Genomic DNA, 19,485 nt, shown 5'->3' with positions numbered 1-19,485 from the left:
TTCTTACCTGATCAACCAGATCTGATCACTCCTTGTGCCCATCACTCTTTATAAATCGTGATTTGTCTCTTAAAGGCCTTGTAAAATACTGAAATGGAATCACAAGCTGGATCAGGGCTCGAAGAGGTTGAGGCATTGCTGAACGCAACCACTTCAGCACCCAGTTTTGGACTCAACAGCAGGGAATTGATACTCAGAGCGGCACAACAAGCTTGCTCAGAGCAAGAAGACGAGCTCCCTGAGGCTCCTAGCAACTCAACATACACAGAAGCCCCGAGCGCCACCCAGACAGCAGCACGTGCAGAAGGCAGACAGCCTCTGTCTGGAATGCTTGCCGAGAGGTTGATCCATGACGGGCTGACGGTACATGAGCGCCCAATAGTGCAGTATGTTCCACGCTCTAGTATACCGCGCGTAGCCCGTCAGGTCTGCATATGCCGCTTGTCCCACCATGCATGCCTGTCAATGGAACGATGCTCATTTTCTTGCGTCACAAAAATGACAATAAACGCTGTCATCCCAAAACACCTCATAGCATGCTGGATCACCCTATTTGCAGGGAGTGGCCGATCGTCTGGCAGGCCAGCACTTGGCTAACCTTCTGGAGCAAGCTGGCATTGAAGTCAGTGTAGAGGGAGTGAGGCAACTAGAGGCAGCATCTGCGCGAAGAAATGCCGTCTCTGCAGCTCTGGCTCAGGAGCTCAGTATCTTCAGGAGTGCTTCCAGCAAGCAGGTAGCATTTCATTGCTGACCTCCTGTAAGACAGTGGGTTGGTGCACAAACGATCCAATGTAAAAAATGGTGGCGTCAGTCCGCTCTCATTAAACTTGCTAATCACAGGTGTACATGAATAAGGCTGCGCGCACTTCTGCAGACCACGCATTCCTGCCCACAGAGGCATTGCCGCAGGCTGCCCGTGAAGAAACCAAGGCAGAGACACATGTTCCATCGGATCCGAAGAATGATCCAGAGTCTGAAGGAGCTGAAAAGAGCAATCCTGAGCAACATCCAGAAGATTGTCCAGTCAAACGAAAGAGCCTGCCAGCCAGTCTAGATGCGGACAAGGCAAAGCGAAGCAAAGTGGATGGGAGTGCGATCAAGAGTCCGGCGCTAGTGCTGAAGACTGCAGACATTGATTGGGAAGCTGCCTCTGGCGCCGAATCAGATAGCCATGATGAGAGGGAGATTTCTCCCATTTCATCGCACAAAGAGCGCGGTGAAGTTCAAGTCAGCTTAGGGGAGGAAGAATTGAGGCAGGCGACCCTTCACTTTGTCAAGGCACGGCAATCCTACGAGCTCTGTGATTCGCCAATCCCACGCATGTATGAGCTATCCTTGACGAAAGACAATTCACAATATGACAATGACTCAGGGTCTCATGGCTTGTTGTGTCTGCAGGCTATCCTCAACCCTTTGTATCACTCCCAGGTGAATGCTTCCCACAGGAATGCACTGTAGCTCAGCTTCGGTTATTTCAAGATGTGGTTTCTGAGCTCTAGCTGTGCAGGTCTTGGACAAAGACATGTACAAGAAGGTGCTGCAGAAGGTGGTGGATAAGATTCTGCGGACACATAGTGGTGCAGCGGATGCTTCATTCCTTATTGATGAAGCCAGCAGAATCCAGAAGCTAGTCCAGGACTACATTGATTGCTTTCGTGGATATGAGGCAGAGCATTAAGCAACTGACATATCTTTTGCAGAAATGGAAAGCTCCGCTGCAGCAGAAAAGAGGTGAGGCACACACTTTTGACCATTGTTGTCATGTTCCTTAGCATATTGCAAGACTCTTGCATGCCGCATCGTGGTTGTCTGTAAGGATCGTCCCCTTGGTGCAGATGACAATTCCAGAGGACATTCTACACTTCAGGAGTGCAAGGAGCATTTAACGAGTTGCGGATCTCTTTGCAGATGTTTCAATGATCAAGATTTTGGTCAGAACGAATGGAAACTGGGCCCCTTGAACATAGCATGATGCATGTTGTGCCAAACATATCTACATTCATTGCCTGATCAACATGAGTAGGAGAGGCCAGTGAAGTCCTAGTGGCACTAAGTGGTTTTCAGGGAGCTCATGTATTGCTAAAAGGCCAAGTTGATGATGCAGACATTGTGATACCAGTCATTGCAGCAAGCTTGTTTCAGACAGCCACAGAATTGTCCCTAGCTAGTAACAGTTTCGCAATGTACAGGTATCATCTACAATGCATACTAGCACACAGTGCATTCATAATGTACAGGGGTTCATTTGTTCCTGATCATGCGATCTAGCTGATAGAGCAGGCCCCAGGGCCGTCTTGATCCTGCTCCGCGCCTGCAAGCTCCTGCTCGCTGGAGAGGCCGGCCACTCGCGTGCGCGACATGATGACCTGCAGCAGCTCTGGGTTCTGGGTGATGGCCGCCAGCAGCCGCGGGTTGAGCCGCGCACCGAAGCTGGGCCCTGCACGCATGCGGTCCTGCGCGCACACACACATGATGCACCCATTCATCCTCCATCCCCAATGCCCTGAAGTGGCTTCTCCCACAATACAATGCCCAGAGAATAGATGACCTGGGCTGCAGCAGCAGAAACCACACAGTCAGCATGGGAGGACAGCCAGCCATGGGTGCACAATGCCCACAGACCTTGGCTGCAGCATGCAAATCCGCACTGTCAGCGCCAACCTGCAGCCAGCCGTGGGTACACAAATCGTACTATTAATATACAGTACGCCAGGAGTGTGGCAAGGGGAATGTGTCCACCTGGTTGGCGGCCACTTCCTGGGACAGATCGGGGTTGACAGCAGGGCCCTTGGGCGACCACAGCCGCACGGCAGACTCAATGCCGGAGGTCGCCAGCACCGGCAGACTCGGGTGGGGCGCAACGCAGTTGGCCACATCCTCATCAGCCTCCAGCGCGACAATGGGAAGCCCGCTCTTTGCAGCGTAGATGAAGATGCGGCCGTCATCGCTCCCTGCACACATCAGACAGGTTCATCTTGGCATGCATAGCACAGGATTAGCACAGGAGAGGTATACACCGGCAATCCCACCAGAGCCCGGTACAAATTAACCTTCGCATGCATTGCCAGGAGGCAAACTCATGAATGGCTGCTCATGCTCACCTGCTGCAACAAGCTCATCGTTGTCGCCCAGGAAAGTCACTTCCTTGATATCTGTCTGGATGTTGCAGTGGCCCATGTAGCGCTGCAATAGGCGCCGCCCCTCCGGCACACTCGCAGTGCTGAAAGCTGCATATGAGGACTTGTCCCTAAGGACCTCCACTTCTAATTCGTGCTCATCCCTGCATGACCTCATCAACATGTCAGAAAGACAAATGACACTCGATCCTTGGGCAAGAATGTCCCCTGAATTCTAAAATGACATGCGGTGCACAAGAGAGGCTTGCTGGGCGCTTACATTTGCGTGTCGTCCTCGCTCATGGGCTCATCATCACTCTCTGCTCCACTGTCAGCCTCCCAGACATCAGCAGGTAGGTTGAAAACGCCATCCCCAACCTCACCTCGGTTAGTATCAACATCCATCCCATGGCCCCCCGCCTGCGGGACATGGCCACATGACATCAGTTCAGCTGGCAGCAAAATCGGCAAAGCAATTGCAGAAGCAGGCAGCACCCATGCAGAACTTGATCCTTGCAACTGTCTCACAAAAGTGTGGGTGAGAGTAGAGCGCACCGAGTTGTCCTCCCACGGCAAACGACTATCCTGTGCGTTTGATGCTCCCGCATCCCCATTATCATGCTGCCTGTACTCCAAGAGCGCCCTATCCAGGGCTGTGCGCTCTACTGATCCACGAGTTGCTGCAGAGCCTGCTTGGAAATCACCCCCAGGTCCAGGTGGAGACCCGGAGGGTGGCCCGGGCACAACCTCATCACTATCCTGGTGGCTGGGCACTTCCCTTGCAGACGATGGCTGCTGCCTGGTTGGGCCCGTCAGAAGGGCAGAAGGACCATCACTCCGTGTGCCCTCGCCGCTCCGGGCAGAGTCCAACGTGAAGGCCTCCTCTCTGCCAGGCCTGCGTCCCAACTCTGCACCCGCATCTAAGTCTGCCTGCTGCGCCGCGCTGCTGGCTGCCGGACTCCCTGCCGCAGGCCCCGCCTCTGCCAGGTGCATGCTGGCCTCAAGGAAGGGGTTCACAGGGGGCCGGGGGGTTGGCGGGCGGGGGGCGGCGGTGGCGGCGACGGCGCCATTCGAGTCGGCTGTGGCGTCTGTCTGCCGCCTGCGGTGCCGGGCCGCGTTTTGGCGCATCTCCGCCTGGGCGCGGCGGCGGGCAGCGGACTGCGTGCGGCGCAGCTCGGCCTTCTTGCGGACCTCCGCCAGGTCCTCCTCGATCGTCTCGCGCAGCCGCTTCGCGTCCTTCTGCATGTCGGGGAATTCGCCCTCAAACTGCTCCATCGACGCTGCTGCTTCCTGCACATTCCGCACGGCTGCATTGGAATCTACGCTTTTCCTGCTACCAGTGCATACATCCAGCGCATTGACGCAGCCTTATTCCCCAGCACAGATACATCTCCTGGAATACCCTCCCACAAATTTGTCCACATGGCAGAAAAGTTTCGGACAGGGAAGAGGAGGCAAGTCACCTCGAGCAGGCCAAGAGCTCTGAGGGCCTGTATGCGGCGGTAGACAGCCTTGGAGCTGGAGGCGTTGATGCGAAGAGCCTGCTCGGAGTCCTGAAGAGCGAACCAAGCGTCCCCTTGCCATCCACGCCCCAGCAATGCCGCAGAGCGGTTCGAGTACAGCAGCGCGGAGCCTGGGGCATAATGGATAGCGTCGCTGTACAGCCGCACTGCCTTGGCAAAGTCCTTCTCAAAGTAGGCGTGGTTGCCTGCGCTCTTGCAGCCCTCTGCCTTCTTGGACAGCTGCGCCACCATCCTGTGACCAATACAGCTCGATTACCACACACGGGCTCTCATTGATGAGTCTTCAGCCCTTGTAATTATTAAAGGAAAACAAGGAGGGCGAGATGATGCGCACTCGCTGCCCAAGGTGCAGGGGGTGAACTGTGCGCTGTCGCCTCTGCCCGAAGAGCTGCACACCTCCTGGTGGCTATTGCTTGCAGCTGGCCTGCTGAGGTGCGGCTGGGATGGTGCTGCAGGATATGCAAGCGCACTCTCAGCTGCCTCCTGTGAGCTGCGTGTGATGTCAAAGGAGTAGGCGTGGTCGCCATGGTAGGATGCCACTACCTTGTCCCCCCTGGCTCCGAAGGAGACCCCCGTGGTGTGCTGCCTGGACCTGCCACGCTTCTTGTCGCCTGTGAGACCATTCACAAATCTTGTGGCACAACATATTGCTTCTGTGCAATAAAACATGTATTGTTGACCATCAGGGCTTCTTTGGTTCCAAAAAATGGCATGCATACTTCGTTACAGGCTGCGCCTCACCTAGACAGAGGTGGGGCGGGCCGAGCATGAGCATTGGCTTCGCGTACACACGCGCGCTCCTCGGGGGCCCTGTCACCCAGCATCAGTCGCGTGAGCTATTCTACCAAGAACTACAAAAGGGATTCCTACATCAGCAAAAGCACAGCATACCTGTGCACAGCATGCGCCTGTCAAAGATGCGGATGTACTGGTCGTGCGCTCCCACTGCCATTTCATTCGGCCTCACCTGCATCAAGAACAAAAAATACTGGGAACTTTCAAGATTTGCTCCAAGGTATGCCAAAGTGAGTGGGAAGCAAGACTCACCTTGTTGATAGCCATGCACTTCAGCTCCACGTCATCAGCTGCACTGCTGCGCTTCAGGGACAGGAGCACATTGGGGCTTTCCTCCTCATCCTGTGTGCTCGTCCTGCACACATTTCAAGGTGATTAGACACCATGGCCTTGCCGCATTCGGCCCGGGTTCACCCTGCCTGCTGTTGCAGACTGACAGCGCTGAGGGCAGCAATGATATGGGTGGCACCTGCTGCGAGTGTCAAACTGCCGTACGTCCCCATCTTCGCTCACAGACCAGAAGACATGGGGATCCCGCGGCGCCACTTCCACACCCTTCATGACCCCCACAGCGCGCTCGGGTGTGCACTTTTTGACAAATTGCTTGCTCTCGGCGTGTCGACAAGACTGAAAATGTCAAACATGAATCATCCTCACCTTCACTCTCTTGGAGTGGCACAGGTACTTGGTGGTGTGCAAGGGAACGGGCTCATTGCCCTCGTCAGGCACCCATCTCACAGTGCGCTGCTCCCGTTTTGCCCTGGCATACGTTGAAGGCGAGGCATCGAGCACATGCAGCTGGACACTGCAGTCCATGGCCCCGGTCACAATGCGCCTGTTCCCAGAGCATGGCAGGATGCGCACACCGAAGATGTTTGCCAAGTGGGGCGTCTTGAGCACCACTGGCGCTAGGTTGCTGTCTGGGTAATGCCACAGGAGCACCTGCAAACGAGCTCAGAAAATCAGCCTTTGCAAAGGGCTTCCTAGATATGACTCGACAGGCACGAGGCTTTAGAACGTTGGGATGTAGGCAGCACATCGGAGAGCTGAATAATGAAGAAACCCATCCTACCCTTCTGTCATCTGATCCAGACGCAAGGAGAGTGCCTTCCTCGTTCCATGCAAGTCTATTCACACATCCTTCGTGTCCTTGCAGCACATTCTCCACCGAAAGCTTCCGGGCAAATGTCTCGTTGAAGCGAGATGCCTCCTGCACAACAGCGCATATCTCAACGCACAAGCCAAGCACTTGTACAGGGAGAGAGGCAGATCAAGGCATACCAGAACCAAGAAATACCCGTTTCGGTGCGATCCCAAGTTCTCTGTGGAATCTTAATGCAGGTGAGAACTGCGTAGATGTCTGATCACTGCTAAACATTATGCTGTCACCGTCGTACTGCATTCATGGCTCAGACATTGTATGTGTCCCATATAATATACTACATCACTCCGTCAAATAAATTGTTGCTGTCAATATCTTACGGTTTTTATCAACACCAAGCTGAAATTTCTGTGATCGCTCTCGCCTTAGCATTCTGATCAATCTGCTCTCCTTCTCCCTCGGCTTGCTGAGCTGGCACATGTGCTTGCTGGGCCTCTGCAATGCAGAACGATCAGAAGATTTGCAAGCATCGAGGATTTCAAAAGGATTTATTGACGTTTAGATGGACACTGCCCCGTCGTACAGGCTGTACAAATGGGTGCCAAACTGGGGTCTGCCGTCAATTTCTGCTGCATGCATCCAAGTGGAGGTGACACTATGTAGTCGTGACCTTACCTGCAGTAAACCTTTATGTATTGCGTACAATATTTTTTGTTCTATATCCAATCAAATCCTGCTGGGAAAAATCACTACTTGTCTGGCATGCCTTCTTTGCAGGCACATCTACGGCTTGGCAGGGTACCGTTCTCAGCAGATGAGTGCACAAATTCAAGTACCTCCCCTTCAGGTGAGGCCTTGCCACATGTCATCATTGCGAGCCTCACGTGAACAATAGAATACGATCACGTACTCACACATTGATCCTGCAGGGCAACTTCCGGCCTTAGAGCATGGACTGGACTTGATTGAGGGCGAGGGGGACGAGTTTGCGTCGGCCAGAGCCATTACAAAGTATCTTCAGTCCCATGGCTCTGATCTGGATGCACATCTTTCGGCTGTCCAGGCAAGCCGAGCAACCTCTTCCCCTTTGTTGTATCAAGATCTGCCTAATCAATTGGCTGATCTCTCAGCATGTCTGCAGAAAGCGGAGTTGTTGGCCTTCACAGCACTTGTGGAGGCCAAGCTGGAGCCTGCAACTCTGTACACAACATGGTGCGAGGCCGAGAGCTACAACAGGCATACACGGGCGGCATATGCGGCGGGCTTGCCACTGCCACTGAATTATTGGCTCCCATGGAACCAGCGAAGGGCAATCATGCGGAAGTTTGAAGGCACCACGCAAGCACAGGTGATCTTGGGGAGCCTCTAGGAGACTTGTGACATGTGCGCTAAGATTATTTCATCGCAACTGTTGGCATGCATCTGGCACTGTGGCTTGTTTGATACCGATGTAGGCAGCAAAACGTCTGGCATGCACTGCAGGTTTATGAGGACGCAGGTCGTGTGTATGCGGCGTTGGAGGAGCAGTTGCGGTCAAACAGCGTCAAGGGCAGCTACTTCTTTGGCAGCAGGCCGAGCAGCTTAGATGCCGCCATTTTTGCTCACTTAGCCTTTCATCATGGCGCGCCAGTGTCTGCTCCAGAACTCAGACAAAAGGTGAATTATGACACTCATTCTGAAAAAGGATGAGGGCTCTATTTCTGTGCCAGAATATTAGCTGGGAGTGCACCATGGAGATGCGATTGTATCTAGGGGAATTGAGCATTCAGACATGACTTGCAGCTGGCGGGCCATCCAACACTTGTGGCTTATGTAGAACGCATCAGCCGGGAAGTCTTCTCTGCTCCGCTGCCCACAGCGCCGCCCATGACATCCACTGCCTGGGCACAGCGTGCTGAGGAAGCATCCACATCCTCACAGGCACAGAGGTCTGCAGCGGCCCTGGTTGATGGAGCTGTCTTGTTGATGGAGTTGCTCTGCCTGACTTAAAGAATGCAATAGTGTTATACTCTTTGGTGGCATGAGGCTAGTCTGAGGTGGGCATGTTTGGGAATGCTGCAGAGAGAAGAAGGAATTGAGCGCGAAGGACAAAGAGTGGAGGCGCGGCAATCAGATGTGGCTTGCTGGCGCTGGTCTTGCTATTGCTGCATACTTCCTGCTCAGTGGGCAGTATATACAGTTCACCACCGACTTTGGGTATGATGAGGACGAAGATGATGATCAGTAGTAGCACAGAGTAGTTGACGGAGTGATCCCACCTAGTTTTAGCTTATTTGATAGAACCCTCGTCGTTTCCTTTACCCTATATAGCAAGAGCAGACTCCATCTCAACCCGCTGTATTAAATCGATTGATGCAGAAATTACCAAGCTAAAGCACTATTCTTGCAAATGCCATTGTCAGTGACCCTAGTGTTACCTGCACGAATCTGCAGCTGCAGTTGCAAACCTTAACATGACACCATGCCACATGGTACAATTGTTATGACCAACTTCAGTAGGAAATCAAAGGCTTCTGGACAAAGCATGCATTCTCAGAACTCCATTCTGCAGACCAAGCTAAGACTCTCTACCACCTAGTTACTTGACGCTCGTTTGCCAGAAGATCCAGCCAAGTGAGAAGCTCATTTACAACCCAAACTCCTGAACAACACACACAAATGAGAACCAGCAGGAAACCTACACCAGAAGACACCTAGTTGATGCTTCACCCTAGAGCTGCAGCCGTGGAGCTGCAGCCTTCTGACATGATCAAGCCTACTCTGCGTCGCGGGCAGAAATGTAGCGGATCAGGTCGCACACCCTTGTGCTGTAGCCCATCTCATTGTCGTACCAGGAGATCAGCTGCACAACAAGAGAAAATCTTAGCTGCGCACCTAGAGCTTCAGGAAGTCTGCATGTGTTCACTATGCACAGAGAATAAGATCCAAACACCGAGCTTGATATGAAGCCCACCTTGACAAATGTCGGTGACAGTTGAATGCCTGCCTTTGCGTCCACAATAGAGGAGTGGGTGTCTGTGATGAAGTCGCTTGAGACAACCTACATCAGAGCAGACAAGTATTGATATTTCTGGGCAAAGGAATCCGGGCCGCACTCTGCGTGCACAACTTTCCGTGCACCCAATAGATGCATAGAGTAATAACAATATTGATGATCTTGATGCACTTCTGACTGTGACCACAGAAACATTTGGCAACACGCACCTGCTCTTCTGTGTAGCCCACGATGCCCTTGAGCTCATTCTCAGAGGCTGCCTTGAGCGCTGCCATGATCTCGGCATAGGTGGCCTCCTTCTCCAGGACACAGGTCAGATCAACCACAGACACATCTGTTGTGGGCACCCTGTCCACGCCAACAAACCCACTTCAGCGCCTAAAGCTCACCGCAGCTTTATCGGCCCAATCAAGGCAACTGCAAAGGATCACCAGCGTGGCAAAACTAAGAACCACAAGTCTGTGCAGTATTTATGTGAGGCCAGATTTGCTGTTGGGAGGTAGAAATCTGCTAAGGAGAGACTCCCACCTGAAAGCCATGCCTGTCAATTTGCCGTTGAGGGCCGGGAAGACCTTGCCTACGGCTTTGGCTGCTCCGGTGGAGGATGGGATGATGTTGGTGCTTGCGCTGCGGCCGCCACGCCAATCCTTCTTGGACGGGCCATCTACTGTCTTCTGAGTGGCCGTCGTGGCGTGCACAGTCGTCATCAAACCCTGCATGTGAAGGAACTAGTGAGAGCAGTTGCACTCACACTACAGCAAAGCACCAGACATGCAGCTGCCCATGCATCAATTGACACCGGATTATTTAATGGCAAGAACATCTGCAGAATTGCAACGCCCTTGGTAAGGACATGAAAGGGCCTGCAGATTGCTACACACCTCCTTGATGCCGAATTTGTTGTGGACGACCTTCACCAGAGGTGCCAGGCAGTTTGTTGTGCATGAGGCGTTGGAGATGACATTCTGTGGTAGCATGCAGAGTAAATCAGCACACAGGAGACTGGCGGTGTCCCATGAGCAATGGCTAGCTGTGCACCGCAAACAGTCACCTGCATTGATTGCACAGATATGAAGTTGAAGCAAGAAAGCGCACCATGGTCTTGGGGTCATATTTCGTCTCATTCACGCCCATCACAAACATCGGTGCATCGGCTGACGGGGCAGAGATGATGACCTGGGCACACCACAACGTCAGAGTGACATCAGAAGCAGCGCATATGTAACAATCGCATTTTCAACACTGCACAGCAATGAGAGCCACAGCAATGTTTGGTGCATGATAATGATTGGAGTTCTGGACCTTCTTGGCGCCGCCCTTGAGATGTGCACCGGCCTTGGCCAGATCTGTGAAGACACCGGTGGACTCCACAATGTACTCTGCGCCGGCCTCGCCCCATGGGATTTCGTCCGCCTTCATGCTTTGGAACACAGTCACCTTCTTGCCCTTCACTATGAATTCGTCCTCTGCTCCGGTGATGTCCCCCTCAAAGCGGCCGTGGGTGGAGTCGTACTTGAGCATGTACTGCACGGCAGAAGCGGGACACATCCTCAGGCTCATCTTATATGTGTGTCGTACATGGCAGCATCAAGGGGATGAGCATGGCTGTCAGGCAAGTAGAAGAGGAATACAGGGGGATCATGTGCTTGCCTTCGCATAGGCAATGTCGATGAAGGGGTCATTGATCGCCACGACTTCCATGTCAGGGTGTGCCTGGGCTGCACGGAAGACCAAGCGCCCAATGCGGCCGAACCCATTGATGCCAACCTGCTCAGTCAGCACATGATGCCAATAACACGAGCTGTGAGTAAGGTCCAAGGACATGAGGAGCCTGACTGACATGCAGCGATCAGTTGCACTGCCATTCCTTGCGCCCGCAAAACAAAACAAAACTGTGGAAAAATGGCATCTCAGCACCCCAATGATGACAGCTGTGACCAGGAAATGACGACGGTGGCAAAGGCATGACACCCTTGCCCTAGTCAACTGCTTACTTCGGTGATTCACAGTCAAAGCTCTCGAGGAGATTGCTAAGAGTACCAAGCGAGGGAAAATGATAATGTTGATTCCCAGCTCACAAAGCAAGGCGGCTGATATATAAACCTCCGTAGTGCTCGAGAACATCACATTCACACAAAACATAACGTTGCCACGGGTGACGAATGGAGTACAGTGTATATGAATATTAGACCGGCAAAAAATCATCAAAGGGATGGACGGTAGCTTACCTTCACCATCGTTGCCTGTCGCGTCTTAGGTCACACAGGAGACAGGTGCAAAAGATTGCGCGGTGCACGAATGAACCTCGGTGGACCAAGAGCAACAATTAAGTCCGAAGCAAAGGAAGATATACTAAGATTTCCGATGCTGAGCAGCACTTTCTGAGGTTTTCTCTGGCCTTCCGGAAGTCTGCGTTGTAAGCCACCTCAGACCCACGTGGGCTGACTGGGCAGGGCTTCCGAAAATGTCGACAGAGCCTGAACTCAGCATCATCAAGATAGTGCGAGACAGAAGACAATAACGTACACTCTGTTGGATCGATCCTGGTTAAGAGCTGACAAAGATTAAATCTCGATACCGAATAGCATGCAGTGAGATGGGTGAACGTTCTCTTCATCGGACTCTGGTACGTCGAGTTTCCCTCTCGATCTATCAAATCATCATCTAGTAAGCTGTGCATGTTTAATACCTAGCAAGTTGCCCCACCCCTGCATCTTCCCGCATGCCGAGTGCAAGGGTACTCAAGATTGCCATGTTAGGGCTCCACTTGCAAACCTAGCTTTTCCCTCATAGCAGGTGCGTGTGCTTGGTTGAGCAGTATTGCTTCCTTGTCTTGCAGACGCGCCAGCAAGCTATCGATATCCTGCTCACGTCGGATAAGGACATCTCGAAGCTTGATTTCAATGGGCAGAGGGTTCTGATGAGAGCGGACTTCAATGTCCCACTCTCTGGAAAACAGATTGCTGACGATACAAGGTGCGCAAACTTTGGTATGTCGCGTAATTGAGTGATCCAAGTGCTTTTGTGCACATCTAATGCCTTCACCAGTGCTCATCTGCGCTGCACGTGTACAGGATAAGAGCCACAGTTCCGACCATCGATCTACTGAGGAAAGGTGGCGCCATTCTGATACTGGCCAGTCACATGGGCAGGTGTGGCTCTGCCTTGCCACACTGCGGCCAATGTGTGCATGACATGCAAGATGTCACGTACAAACCCAGTCTTCTCTAAGAGGGCACATTATCTTGTAGGCCAGACCCTGGCAAACAGACGTGGGATGAGATGAAGGCAAAAGCCTCGCTGGCGCCTGTGGCGGCGGCACTGAAGGACATTTTGGGCGATGCCTTTGTGGGCCTGGCAGAAGACTGCATTGGAGACGCTGTCTCAGCTCGGATTGGCACGATGAAACCGGGCCAAGTGCGAGCCCTTAATTTGCACAATCTCGTTGTTGCCTTACTAGGAGTTCACCCCAACGGTTAGAAGCCAACGTTGCACATAGTCGCTCTGCTCCGGGACTATAAAATGAATTGCAACCTGTGCAGGTGCTCTTGCTTGAAAATACCCGCTTTCACAAGGTTTGCTTCCCCAGCCTACACTCTGCATTTGTGTGATGCATATTGCTGCATCAGCTGACCTGCTTTTCATCCATGTTCGCTCAATACTTCAAGGAGTGTTGCCCAAGTACTTGCTTCCCAGCAGGGCGACACTCAAAACGACGACGCATTTGCCGAAGCGCTTGCAAAGAGCACTGGTGCTGAAGTCTTCATCATGGATGCTTTTGGAGTCTCGCATCGCAACCAGGCTAGTGTGACGGTACGCTTTCAGGCACCTCGATGCTTTTGAAGTTTTGAAGTTTCGAAGTTTCCACCATCACCAAGATTCTTATCAGAAAGATTGTCAGCTATGCAGCAGTTGTTTGATTTTTGAGAGAATAATTGAGATGCATTGAAGAAGGTGCTATGTTGCAGGGCATCACAAAATTTGTACCGAAGTCCTACCCTGGCCCGCTCGTCAGAAAGGAAGTGCTGTGCCTTGCTCGGAGCATTGATGTCCCCAAACGGCCTTTTGTCGTCGTGTTGGGTGAGGGGCATCTGTGCCACCATGACCTGTGTTGACCTGCTGCTCTTGTGTACGTGACAAACTACAACACCTGCTGCAATGGAGTGCTCAAGTTTTCCTCATGATGACTGCCACTTTAAGTGAACAGCAATGTGCAGGTGGCGCAAAGGTGGTTGACAAGCTGCACATAATCAGCATCCTCATTGACAAGGCTGACAAGCTGATCATTGGGGGCAAGATGGCCTTCACGTTCCTCAAGGCCAAGGGTGTGTCTGTGGGCGACACTGAGATCGAGGAAGCCCATCGAGTGGAGGTGACCCTGCTAAATATAATGTGCATATGTGTAATTCTTGCTCTAGCATGGTTTGCACTCTCTACCCTTTCCTTGCTAGTTGAAGCTGAGCTGGACAGTACACCAGCCCCAACCACGTCAGTGCCTGTTGCCTGCGACAATGCAGCCGAGCACCGCCACAGGCATATTCATCTGTGCGGAGGATGCTGTATCGTGAGCGTTGCAAATTGTTGCAGGAAGCGCTAGAGATGGAGAGGAAGGCAGCCGAGCTGCACAAAGAGCTGTACCTGCCCATCGACCAAGTGGTGGCTGAAGAGCTTGAACAAGGTGCACAGACCAAGATTGTCTGGACGATGGACTTTGGATCTGGAAAGGTGTGCTTTCAGGAGAAACATGGTAGCAAGCTGCCATGCTTGCAGGATATTCATCAAATGTACTGGCAAGGCTGAGCATTGAGATTTTTGAATCCTTGTTGCTGCAGCCAATAATTTCAAACGGTTTCCACGGAGGCGACATCGGTCCAGCAAGTCAGCAGCTTTTTGCTGATGCGCTCGCAGGTAAAACCTAGGATAGTTCAAACGTGCCCTTAATCAAGGCGCATGTGTGACAAGTCTGACATGTCCTGCTAATCCTCAAAATTTGGTCTGGTGCATGCAGATGCTGGCACAATCTTTTGGAATGGACCCTTGGGAAAATTTGAGGTGCCGGAATTCTCAAAGGGCACGTATGCCATGGCAAAGGTTGGTGCACAGATATTTCGAGTACTTATCCTATGCACATTCTCAAATAGAGATGTGTGGGCATGATGAACGTCCTGCTGTTCCTCCAGGCCATTGCAGCAGCAACAAAGCGGGGAGCAATCACGATCATAGGTGGCGGAGACTCCGTGTCGGCTGTCAAGGCAGCAGGTTGTGCGCATGAAGACTTTACACACATCTCCACTGGAGGCGGGGCCAGCCTGGAGCTCATTGAGGGCAACAAGATGCCAGGTGAGTACAACATGTTTACAGCCAAGTCTTTTATTGGTGACCAGGACACCAGGTATGCAGGTTTGTAAGTGGCTGAAGCTTGTGCATCGTCATGTGCTTTGTGCCAGCTCCCATCATTACCAGCTGTTGCATGTTTTCCCCCTTAATCACTTTAAGTTCTCTGCCTTGCAGGTCTGCGGGCTCTCACCTTGGGCGTCTAAGCCAAATCAGAATGGCTGGGATGCTTGAACAACGCATGGCCCCTTGAAGAGCCAGCGGATCACTGATGAGATATATGCACCATTCAGTACTGAAGCAATTCATTTCACTGAACGCATGATCTACGCAATGCAAGTAAAGCATTATTACCGTACAAGTGATGATGATCATGTTCAGTCCAAATGACTGCAAGCCTTCGGAGGCCTGTCACAGAGGAATGCCATGCGCATGCAGCGACCGTGTCACACCGTGATAGTCAACGGCCTGACGGTTAGGCACCAGTCGCATCCAGAATGTCCATCATGATAATCAGTTAATCCTATGCCTTCTTTGGTCCAGGCCACAGTAGATTGCCAATGGAGAATGTTTCAAGTCCTGTTACAGGACGCTCAGTGCTTGCTTCAAATTTAAGGTGGTCACAAGTAATGTTCTAATTACTAATTAGTAATCGATTGGCATGCATGTTCATTATCATGACTTTCAAAATTCAAGATCATGAGCTGCACAGCTGCAACAACAACGCACAGTGCATGCTTCATGACCCAAACTGCTCTACATAACCACGTAACTACAGATCCAGTCATTGCTAAATTGCAAGTGACGTGAGAATATGTTCTGCTTGAAAAAGATGCACCAGTTGAGTCGGGGTTCACATTCCCCGGCCTGGTGCTTCTTTTTTTCAGGTTTTTTTTTTCACTTGTCAGGAACGCTGCAAGTTCAACTTGTGTAATGGATAAATTCGTCTGACAGCCTGATTCACCGGGGCCATGCATAACAGCCCGCAACCTCAGCTGCAGACATTTGTAGGCCCCGCAGACATGGCTGCAGACGCCTTGCGTGTATGCCCTATGGCCGTTGGGTTGCCGATCTTGAAGAGTAGTCTGAGGATCCAGTCAATGACTGTCTACAGGCTAGACAGTCATGATAAGCACGATGGCAGACTGTGCTCCCATGATGCAAGGGTATGTCTACCAATTAGCAGCAAATTCACTGAAAGGTCTTTGGAATTCTTGCATCTCCAGTATTCATGTTGGTGCTGGTACCAGCACCGTTACAACAAAAGACTGTTCGTTCGTCGTCTAGATTCCCAGAGACCCCTGTCACCATTTATTTCTACCCTAGACAGACATCTTCCTCTATTCATCTATCCAGACTTCACATCTGAAATTAGGGATGTTGAAAATAGCCTTGGTCACTCGGACACGAGTGACATAGAACACGCACAAAAATTAGTGGAATCATCTTCCAATGGGCTCGGTTCAGGATGACCTGGAAATATACACCCGCAAGAGACCCCATGAAGGAAAAATATCGTCCTCTGCTTGTCTATTTGTTCCTCCTACCAAAGATACTTTGTGTGACGATCAAGACAACGTAGAGGCTGGCCGAAAGAAGTCAAGATTGGAAACGACCCACTCGCCTAGAACCCATTTTACAGCAGCTTCCGCCCATGATCGAGGCAGTAGAGTAGATATGGAAGGTAAAAATTCACGGATATTAGATATTGGTTGCGGTCCAGTGCGCCCATCGTTCGGTTCGTGGGCTTTGAAATGTTTCCTGGCTTCTGCAGATGTCTGTACTGTCCACTGTGGCAACGAGCAAGAATCGAGGCACAGACTGCATTCCGTTTATCTGTCACGATCAGCAACCTTTTCAGCTTTGTTGTCTGGGATTTGAGCCAACAGTCTAGACCGGTATGGGTGGGAACAGGGTGTCATTCTTTGCTGTCTTTGATGGCCATGGAGGTGTCAAGGTGGCCGCAGCTGCTAGTGAAGAGCTACACAAGCATGTGCTAGCTGCTGGTCTTGTAAGCCGCTCGACTCAGACTGCATGTCCTTTTTTCTTTGCAAGTGCGCTGAGTACAAGAAATGTCTTTCAGGATCTGAGTGAAATCTTTTTGCAGGAGAGGAGCAGCAATGCAAAAAGCAGACGGCAGGCTGTGTCAGAGGGATTTCAGAGCACTGATGCGGTGCTGCTGGAGATGTGTAAGCGGAATGAATGGCAGGATGGTGCCACATGCGCAGCAGCCTGGATCCTTGGAGACACTGCCATTGTGGCCAACATAGGTGGTTCTGAGTCTATTGAATTTAGCCCCACTCACTTGATGTAATTTCACTCAAGCTTTGTGACCATATATCAGATGTCTCCTTTGTGCAGGAGATGCAAAGTGTGTTTTGGGAAGAATTCCTTCTGAGGGAGGGGCCCCGAAAGCCATCACCCTGACGCGCGATCATAAAGCAATCTATCCTCAGGAGAGGACGCGGATCGAGAAGTCAGGCGGCTTTGTATCAAAAGACGGCAGGCTTGGGGGCAGGGTCGAGGTTTCTCGATCATTTGGCGACCCTCTGTACAAGTCGGCAGGAATGTCTGCAGTGCCTGACATGAAGGTAGTCTACTCTGCAGATTGCAGTGGTGCTCAAATTTGTTCCTTATCTTTTGGCAGAGCACAGCACTGCCCGATCGCTTTGTGATATCAGGTGTCTTGCATGATATGACAGGCTTGTCTCTGATGCACAGTATGCTGGTTGTTCTTGCTGTCCAGGTATTTAAGATCACAGACCGAGACAGGTTCCTGCTGCTGGGCTGTGATGGCTTCTTTGGTGTCTTCAATCCTGATGAGGCATTATCAGCAGTTATGAGGCACATCAATGATGGCAGACCTGTCAAGAACATTTGTGAGCGACTCATCAATGAGGTGAGGTTACTAATCCATGCTTAAGCCCTTAGAAATTCAGGATATTCCATCGTCTAGGGGCATTCACATGTGTACACAGCTTGAGCCAATGGCGAGACTCCAACACCAAGTGTGTTTGTCGTTCCAGGCTGTACGTGTGAGACGATGCAGGGACAACTGCTCTGTTCTAGCCATTGTATTCCACCCGGCCTCGTGAGGTAACTGCCAGCAGATGCGGCTTTGATCCCAAATGTAAATTTGCATCCATTCAATTCTTGATATTGTGACTGGCACGAGCTAATGCGAGCCACAGAAGATGAAACGGTACCCCGTGAAATGTCCCATGCGTGCTGAAACTCTCTGCGCTCAAACAACACTTGTCCAGCCTTGCTTTCTGTATCACGGTCAACTTCTCGTGTCCAGTTTTTTGTGACATACCTACTAGCTCCTTTGCTGGGCGACAAGTACAGGCAGTGACATCCCTCAAGACACAACATGATCCCTGCTGGTTGGGCGACAAATATTATACAGACTCCCTCTCCAAATCTTCAAATCTCACGACTCCCTGAGCTTCTCCAGGTCAAGCTCAGCTTCCAGCACAGCAGCATCTGCTGCCATGGCAGTCTTGCTGTTCTCCACCACCCCATGATCATTCTGCCGCACATAGTAGACAATTCGCCCCACAATGTTCTCCACTGGCAGGGGCCCGAATGTCCGGCTGTCAATCACGTCGGGAGGTTTCAGCTCCTCATTGTCTGCCAAGACCCAGCATCGGCCTGTGTGTGAAGAAGAAATACCTTTCACATTCGAGTTGGAAATGCTGCAGGCACACACCCCACAAACCAGCTACATCCCAAGGCCTGCAGGACTGACCAACATCTATACAGCTCTTCTTACGGGAGTGCAGAGCAAGCAGAATGCACACCCTCTGGAATGGTGAAGCTGGCGTCGGCAGGGTCATCTGTGATGAGCTCATCTCCTTCCACTGCCGCCACGCGGCGCACCATGATGTTCTCCTGGCCCCCCGCAGGCGCCAGCGGGGAATTGAAGGCCACCACGTCCCCTGAGAAGATGGACCGAAGGGACGCTCGCGGCATGCAGCGCATCAGCAACCGGTCCACTGCTGAGTCCCCTGAGTTGGACTTGGTCGCTTTACTGTTCAGTGTAGGAGCCATGGCTGCACCTGCAAGGCAAATTCAGGGATTGAGCGTTCAGGAATGCTTGTAGGAAGAGAGCGGGAAGCATGAGCAGTGAAGTGTGTTTCTAGTGCTGAAATTGATCAGGTATAAAGCCAGTGTTGGAATCACGAACACCTTTGTGGTTTAATGCACCGATCGTCATGTGAAACAAAAAATGACATATACTGAGACAGACAGATATGGTTGTCAGCACACTGAGTTTGTTGTAGGTGCCTTGTGGTGCCTGAGAAAAACGCTTGACGCGCTTCACAGAGAACAAAACACTATCTTACGATATATTGACAATCTTCCCACGATAATCTTCTAAAAGTGTCTGCTTGCCTGTAAAAAATATCGTTTGGGTAAGCTCCTTGCGATACACCTCCAACCCCTTCGCGATTGCATCAGAAAGGCTCCCTGTGCTGCTGGTAAGATGCGTTACCGTCTCTTCCAAACCCAACTGTGCCCGCATCAATGCATAGCGCATGCTCCACGCCTTGGATATCATTGAGGTGACGTCTGAAGTGTACAAACTCGATGGCTTCACACAGAAGTCAGAAAGAC

General features: G+C 51.6%; 6 protein-coding genes across 6 annotated transcripts; 3 read left to right on the top strand and 3 right to left on the bottom strand.

Annotated features, from left to right (window-relative positions):
• Positions 1 to 2,264: 2,264 nt before the first annotated feature.
• On the bottom strand, positions 2,265 to 6,647 carry COCSUDRAFT_15317 (WD40 repeat-like protein; the record flags this gene model as incomplete). The annotated part of the gene is made up of 10 exons (XM_005647975.1): positions 2,265 to 2,453; positions 2,740 to 2,951; positions 3,102 to 3,211; positions 4,276 to 4,406; positions 4,580 to 4,871; positions 5,524 to 5,606; positions 5,687 to 5,783; positions 5,904 to 5,989; positions 6,092 to 6,376; positions 6,507 to 6,647. Coding segments are annotated over 10 exons (1,626 nt in total), but the record flags the coding sequence as incomplete, so codon positions are not given.
• A 451-nt stretch (positions 6,648 to 7,098) lies between these two features.
• On the top strand, positions 7,099 to 8,763 carry COCSUDRAFT_63025 (hypothetical protein; the record flags this gene model as incomplete). Its single annotated transcript, XM_005647974.1, has 5 exons — positions 7,099 to 7,185; positions 7,678 to 7,884; positions 8,019 to 8,192; positions 8,319 to 8,464; positions 8,598 to 8,763. 5 exons carry the CDS (start codon positions 7,099 to 7,101, stop codon positions 8,761 to 8,763), a joined length of 780 nt encoding a protein of 259 aa, XP_005648031.1.
• A 95-nt stretch (positions 8,764 to 8,858) lies between these two features.
• COCSUDRAFT_53355 (glyceraldehyde-3-phosphate dehydrogenase) lies at positions 8,859 to 11,768 on the bottom strand (the record flags this gene model as incomplete). Its single annotated transcript, XM_005647973.1, has 9 exons — positions 8,859 to 9,378; positions 9,490 to 9,576; positions 9,741 to 9,879; positions 10,060 to 10,244; positions 10,413 to 10,496; positions 10,627 to 10,707; positions 10,834 to 11,055; positions 11,182 to 11,298; positions 11,760 to 11,768. 9 exons carry the CDS (start codon positions 11,766 to 11,768, stop codon positions 9,292 to 9,294), a joined length of 1,011 nt encoding a protein of 336 aa, XP_005648030.1. The 3' UTR covers positions 8,859 to 9,291.
• Positions 11,769 to 12,127: 359 nt separating this feature from the next.
• On the top strand, positions 12,128 to 15,400 carry COCSUDRAFT_53354 (phosphoglycerate kinase; the record flags this gene model as incomplete). The annotated part of the gene is made up of 13 exons (XM_005647972.1): positions 12,128 to 12,157; positions 12,413 to 12,507; positions 12,606 to 12,715; positions 12,827 to 12,948; positions 13,074 to 13,106; positions 13,231 to 13,344; positions 13,500 to 13,611; positions 13,749 to 13,903; positions 14,119 to 14,226; positions 14,364 to 14,439; positions 14,540 to 14,622; positions 14,712 to 14,871; positions 15,043 to 15,400. The coding sequence occupies 13 exons, from the start codon at positions 12,128 to 12,130 to the stop codon at positions 15,069 to 15,071; spliced, it is 1,227 nt and encodes a 408-aa protein (XP_005648029.1). The 3' UTR covers positions 15,072 to 15,400.
• Positions 15,401 to 16,765: 1,365 nt separating this feature from the next.
• Positions 16,766 to 17,788, top strand: COCSUDRAFT_15294 (protein serine/threonine phosphatase 2C; the record flags this gene model as incomplete). Its single annotated transcript, XM_005647971.1, has 4 exons — positions 16,766 to 16,876; positions 16,949 to 17,138; positions 17,227 to 17,456; positions 17,612 to 17,788. 4 exons carry the CDS (start codon positions 16,766 to 16,768, stop codon positions 17,786 to 17,788), a joined length of 708 nt encoding a protein of 235 aa, XP_005648028.1.
• On the bottom strand, positions 17,760 to 18,918 carry COCSUDRAFT_53353 (hypothetical protein; the record flags this gene model as incomplete). The annotated part of the gene is made up of 2 exons (XM_005647970.1): positions 17,760 to 18,519; positions 18,669 to 18,918. 2 exons carry the CDS (start codon positions 18,916 to 18,918, stop codon positions 18,299 to 18,301), a joined length of 471 nt encoding a protein of 156 aa, XP_005648027.1. The 3' UTR covers positions 17,760 to 18,298.
• Positions 18,919 to 19,485: the final 567 nt, after the last annotated feature.

Source organism: Coccomyxa subellipsoidea (assembly GCF_000258705.1).
Source record: "Coccomyxa subellipsoidea C-169, whole genome shotgun sequence".
Classification (NCBI taxonomy): domain Eukaryota; kingdom Viridiplantae; phylum Chlorophyta; class Trebouxiophyceae; family Coccomyxaceae; genus Coccomyxa; species Coccomyxa subellipsoidea.
This window is presented reverse-complemented; position numbering and strand designations above follow the sequence as displayed.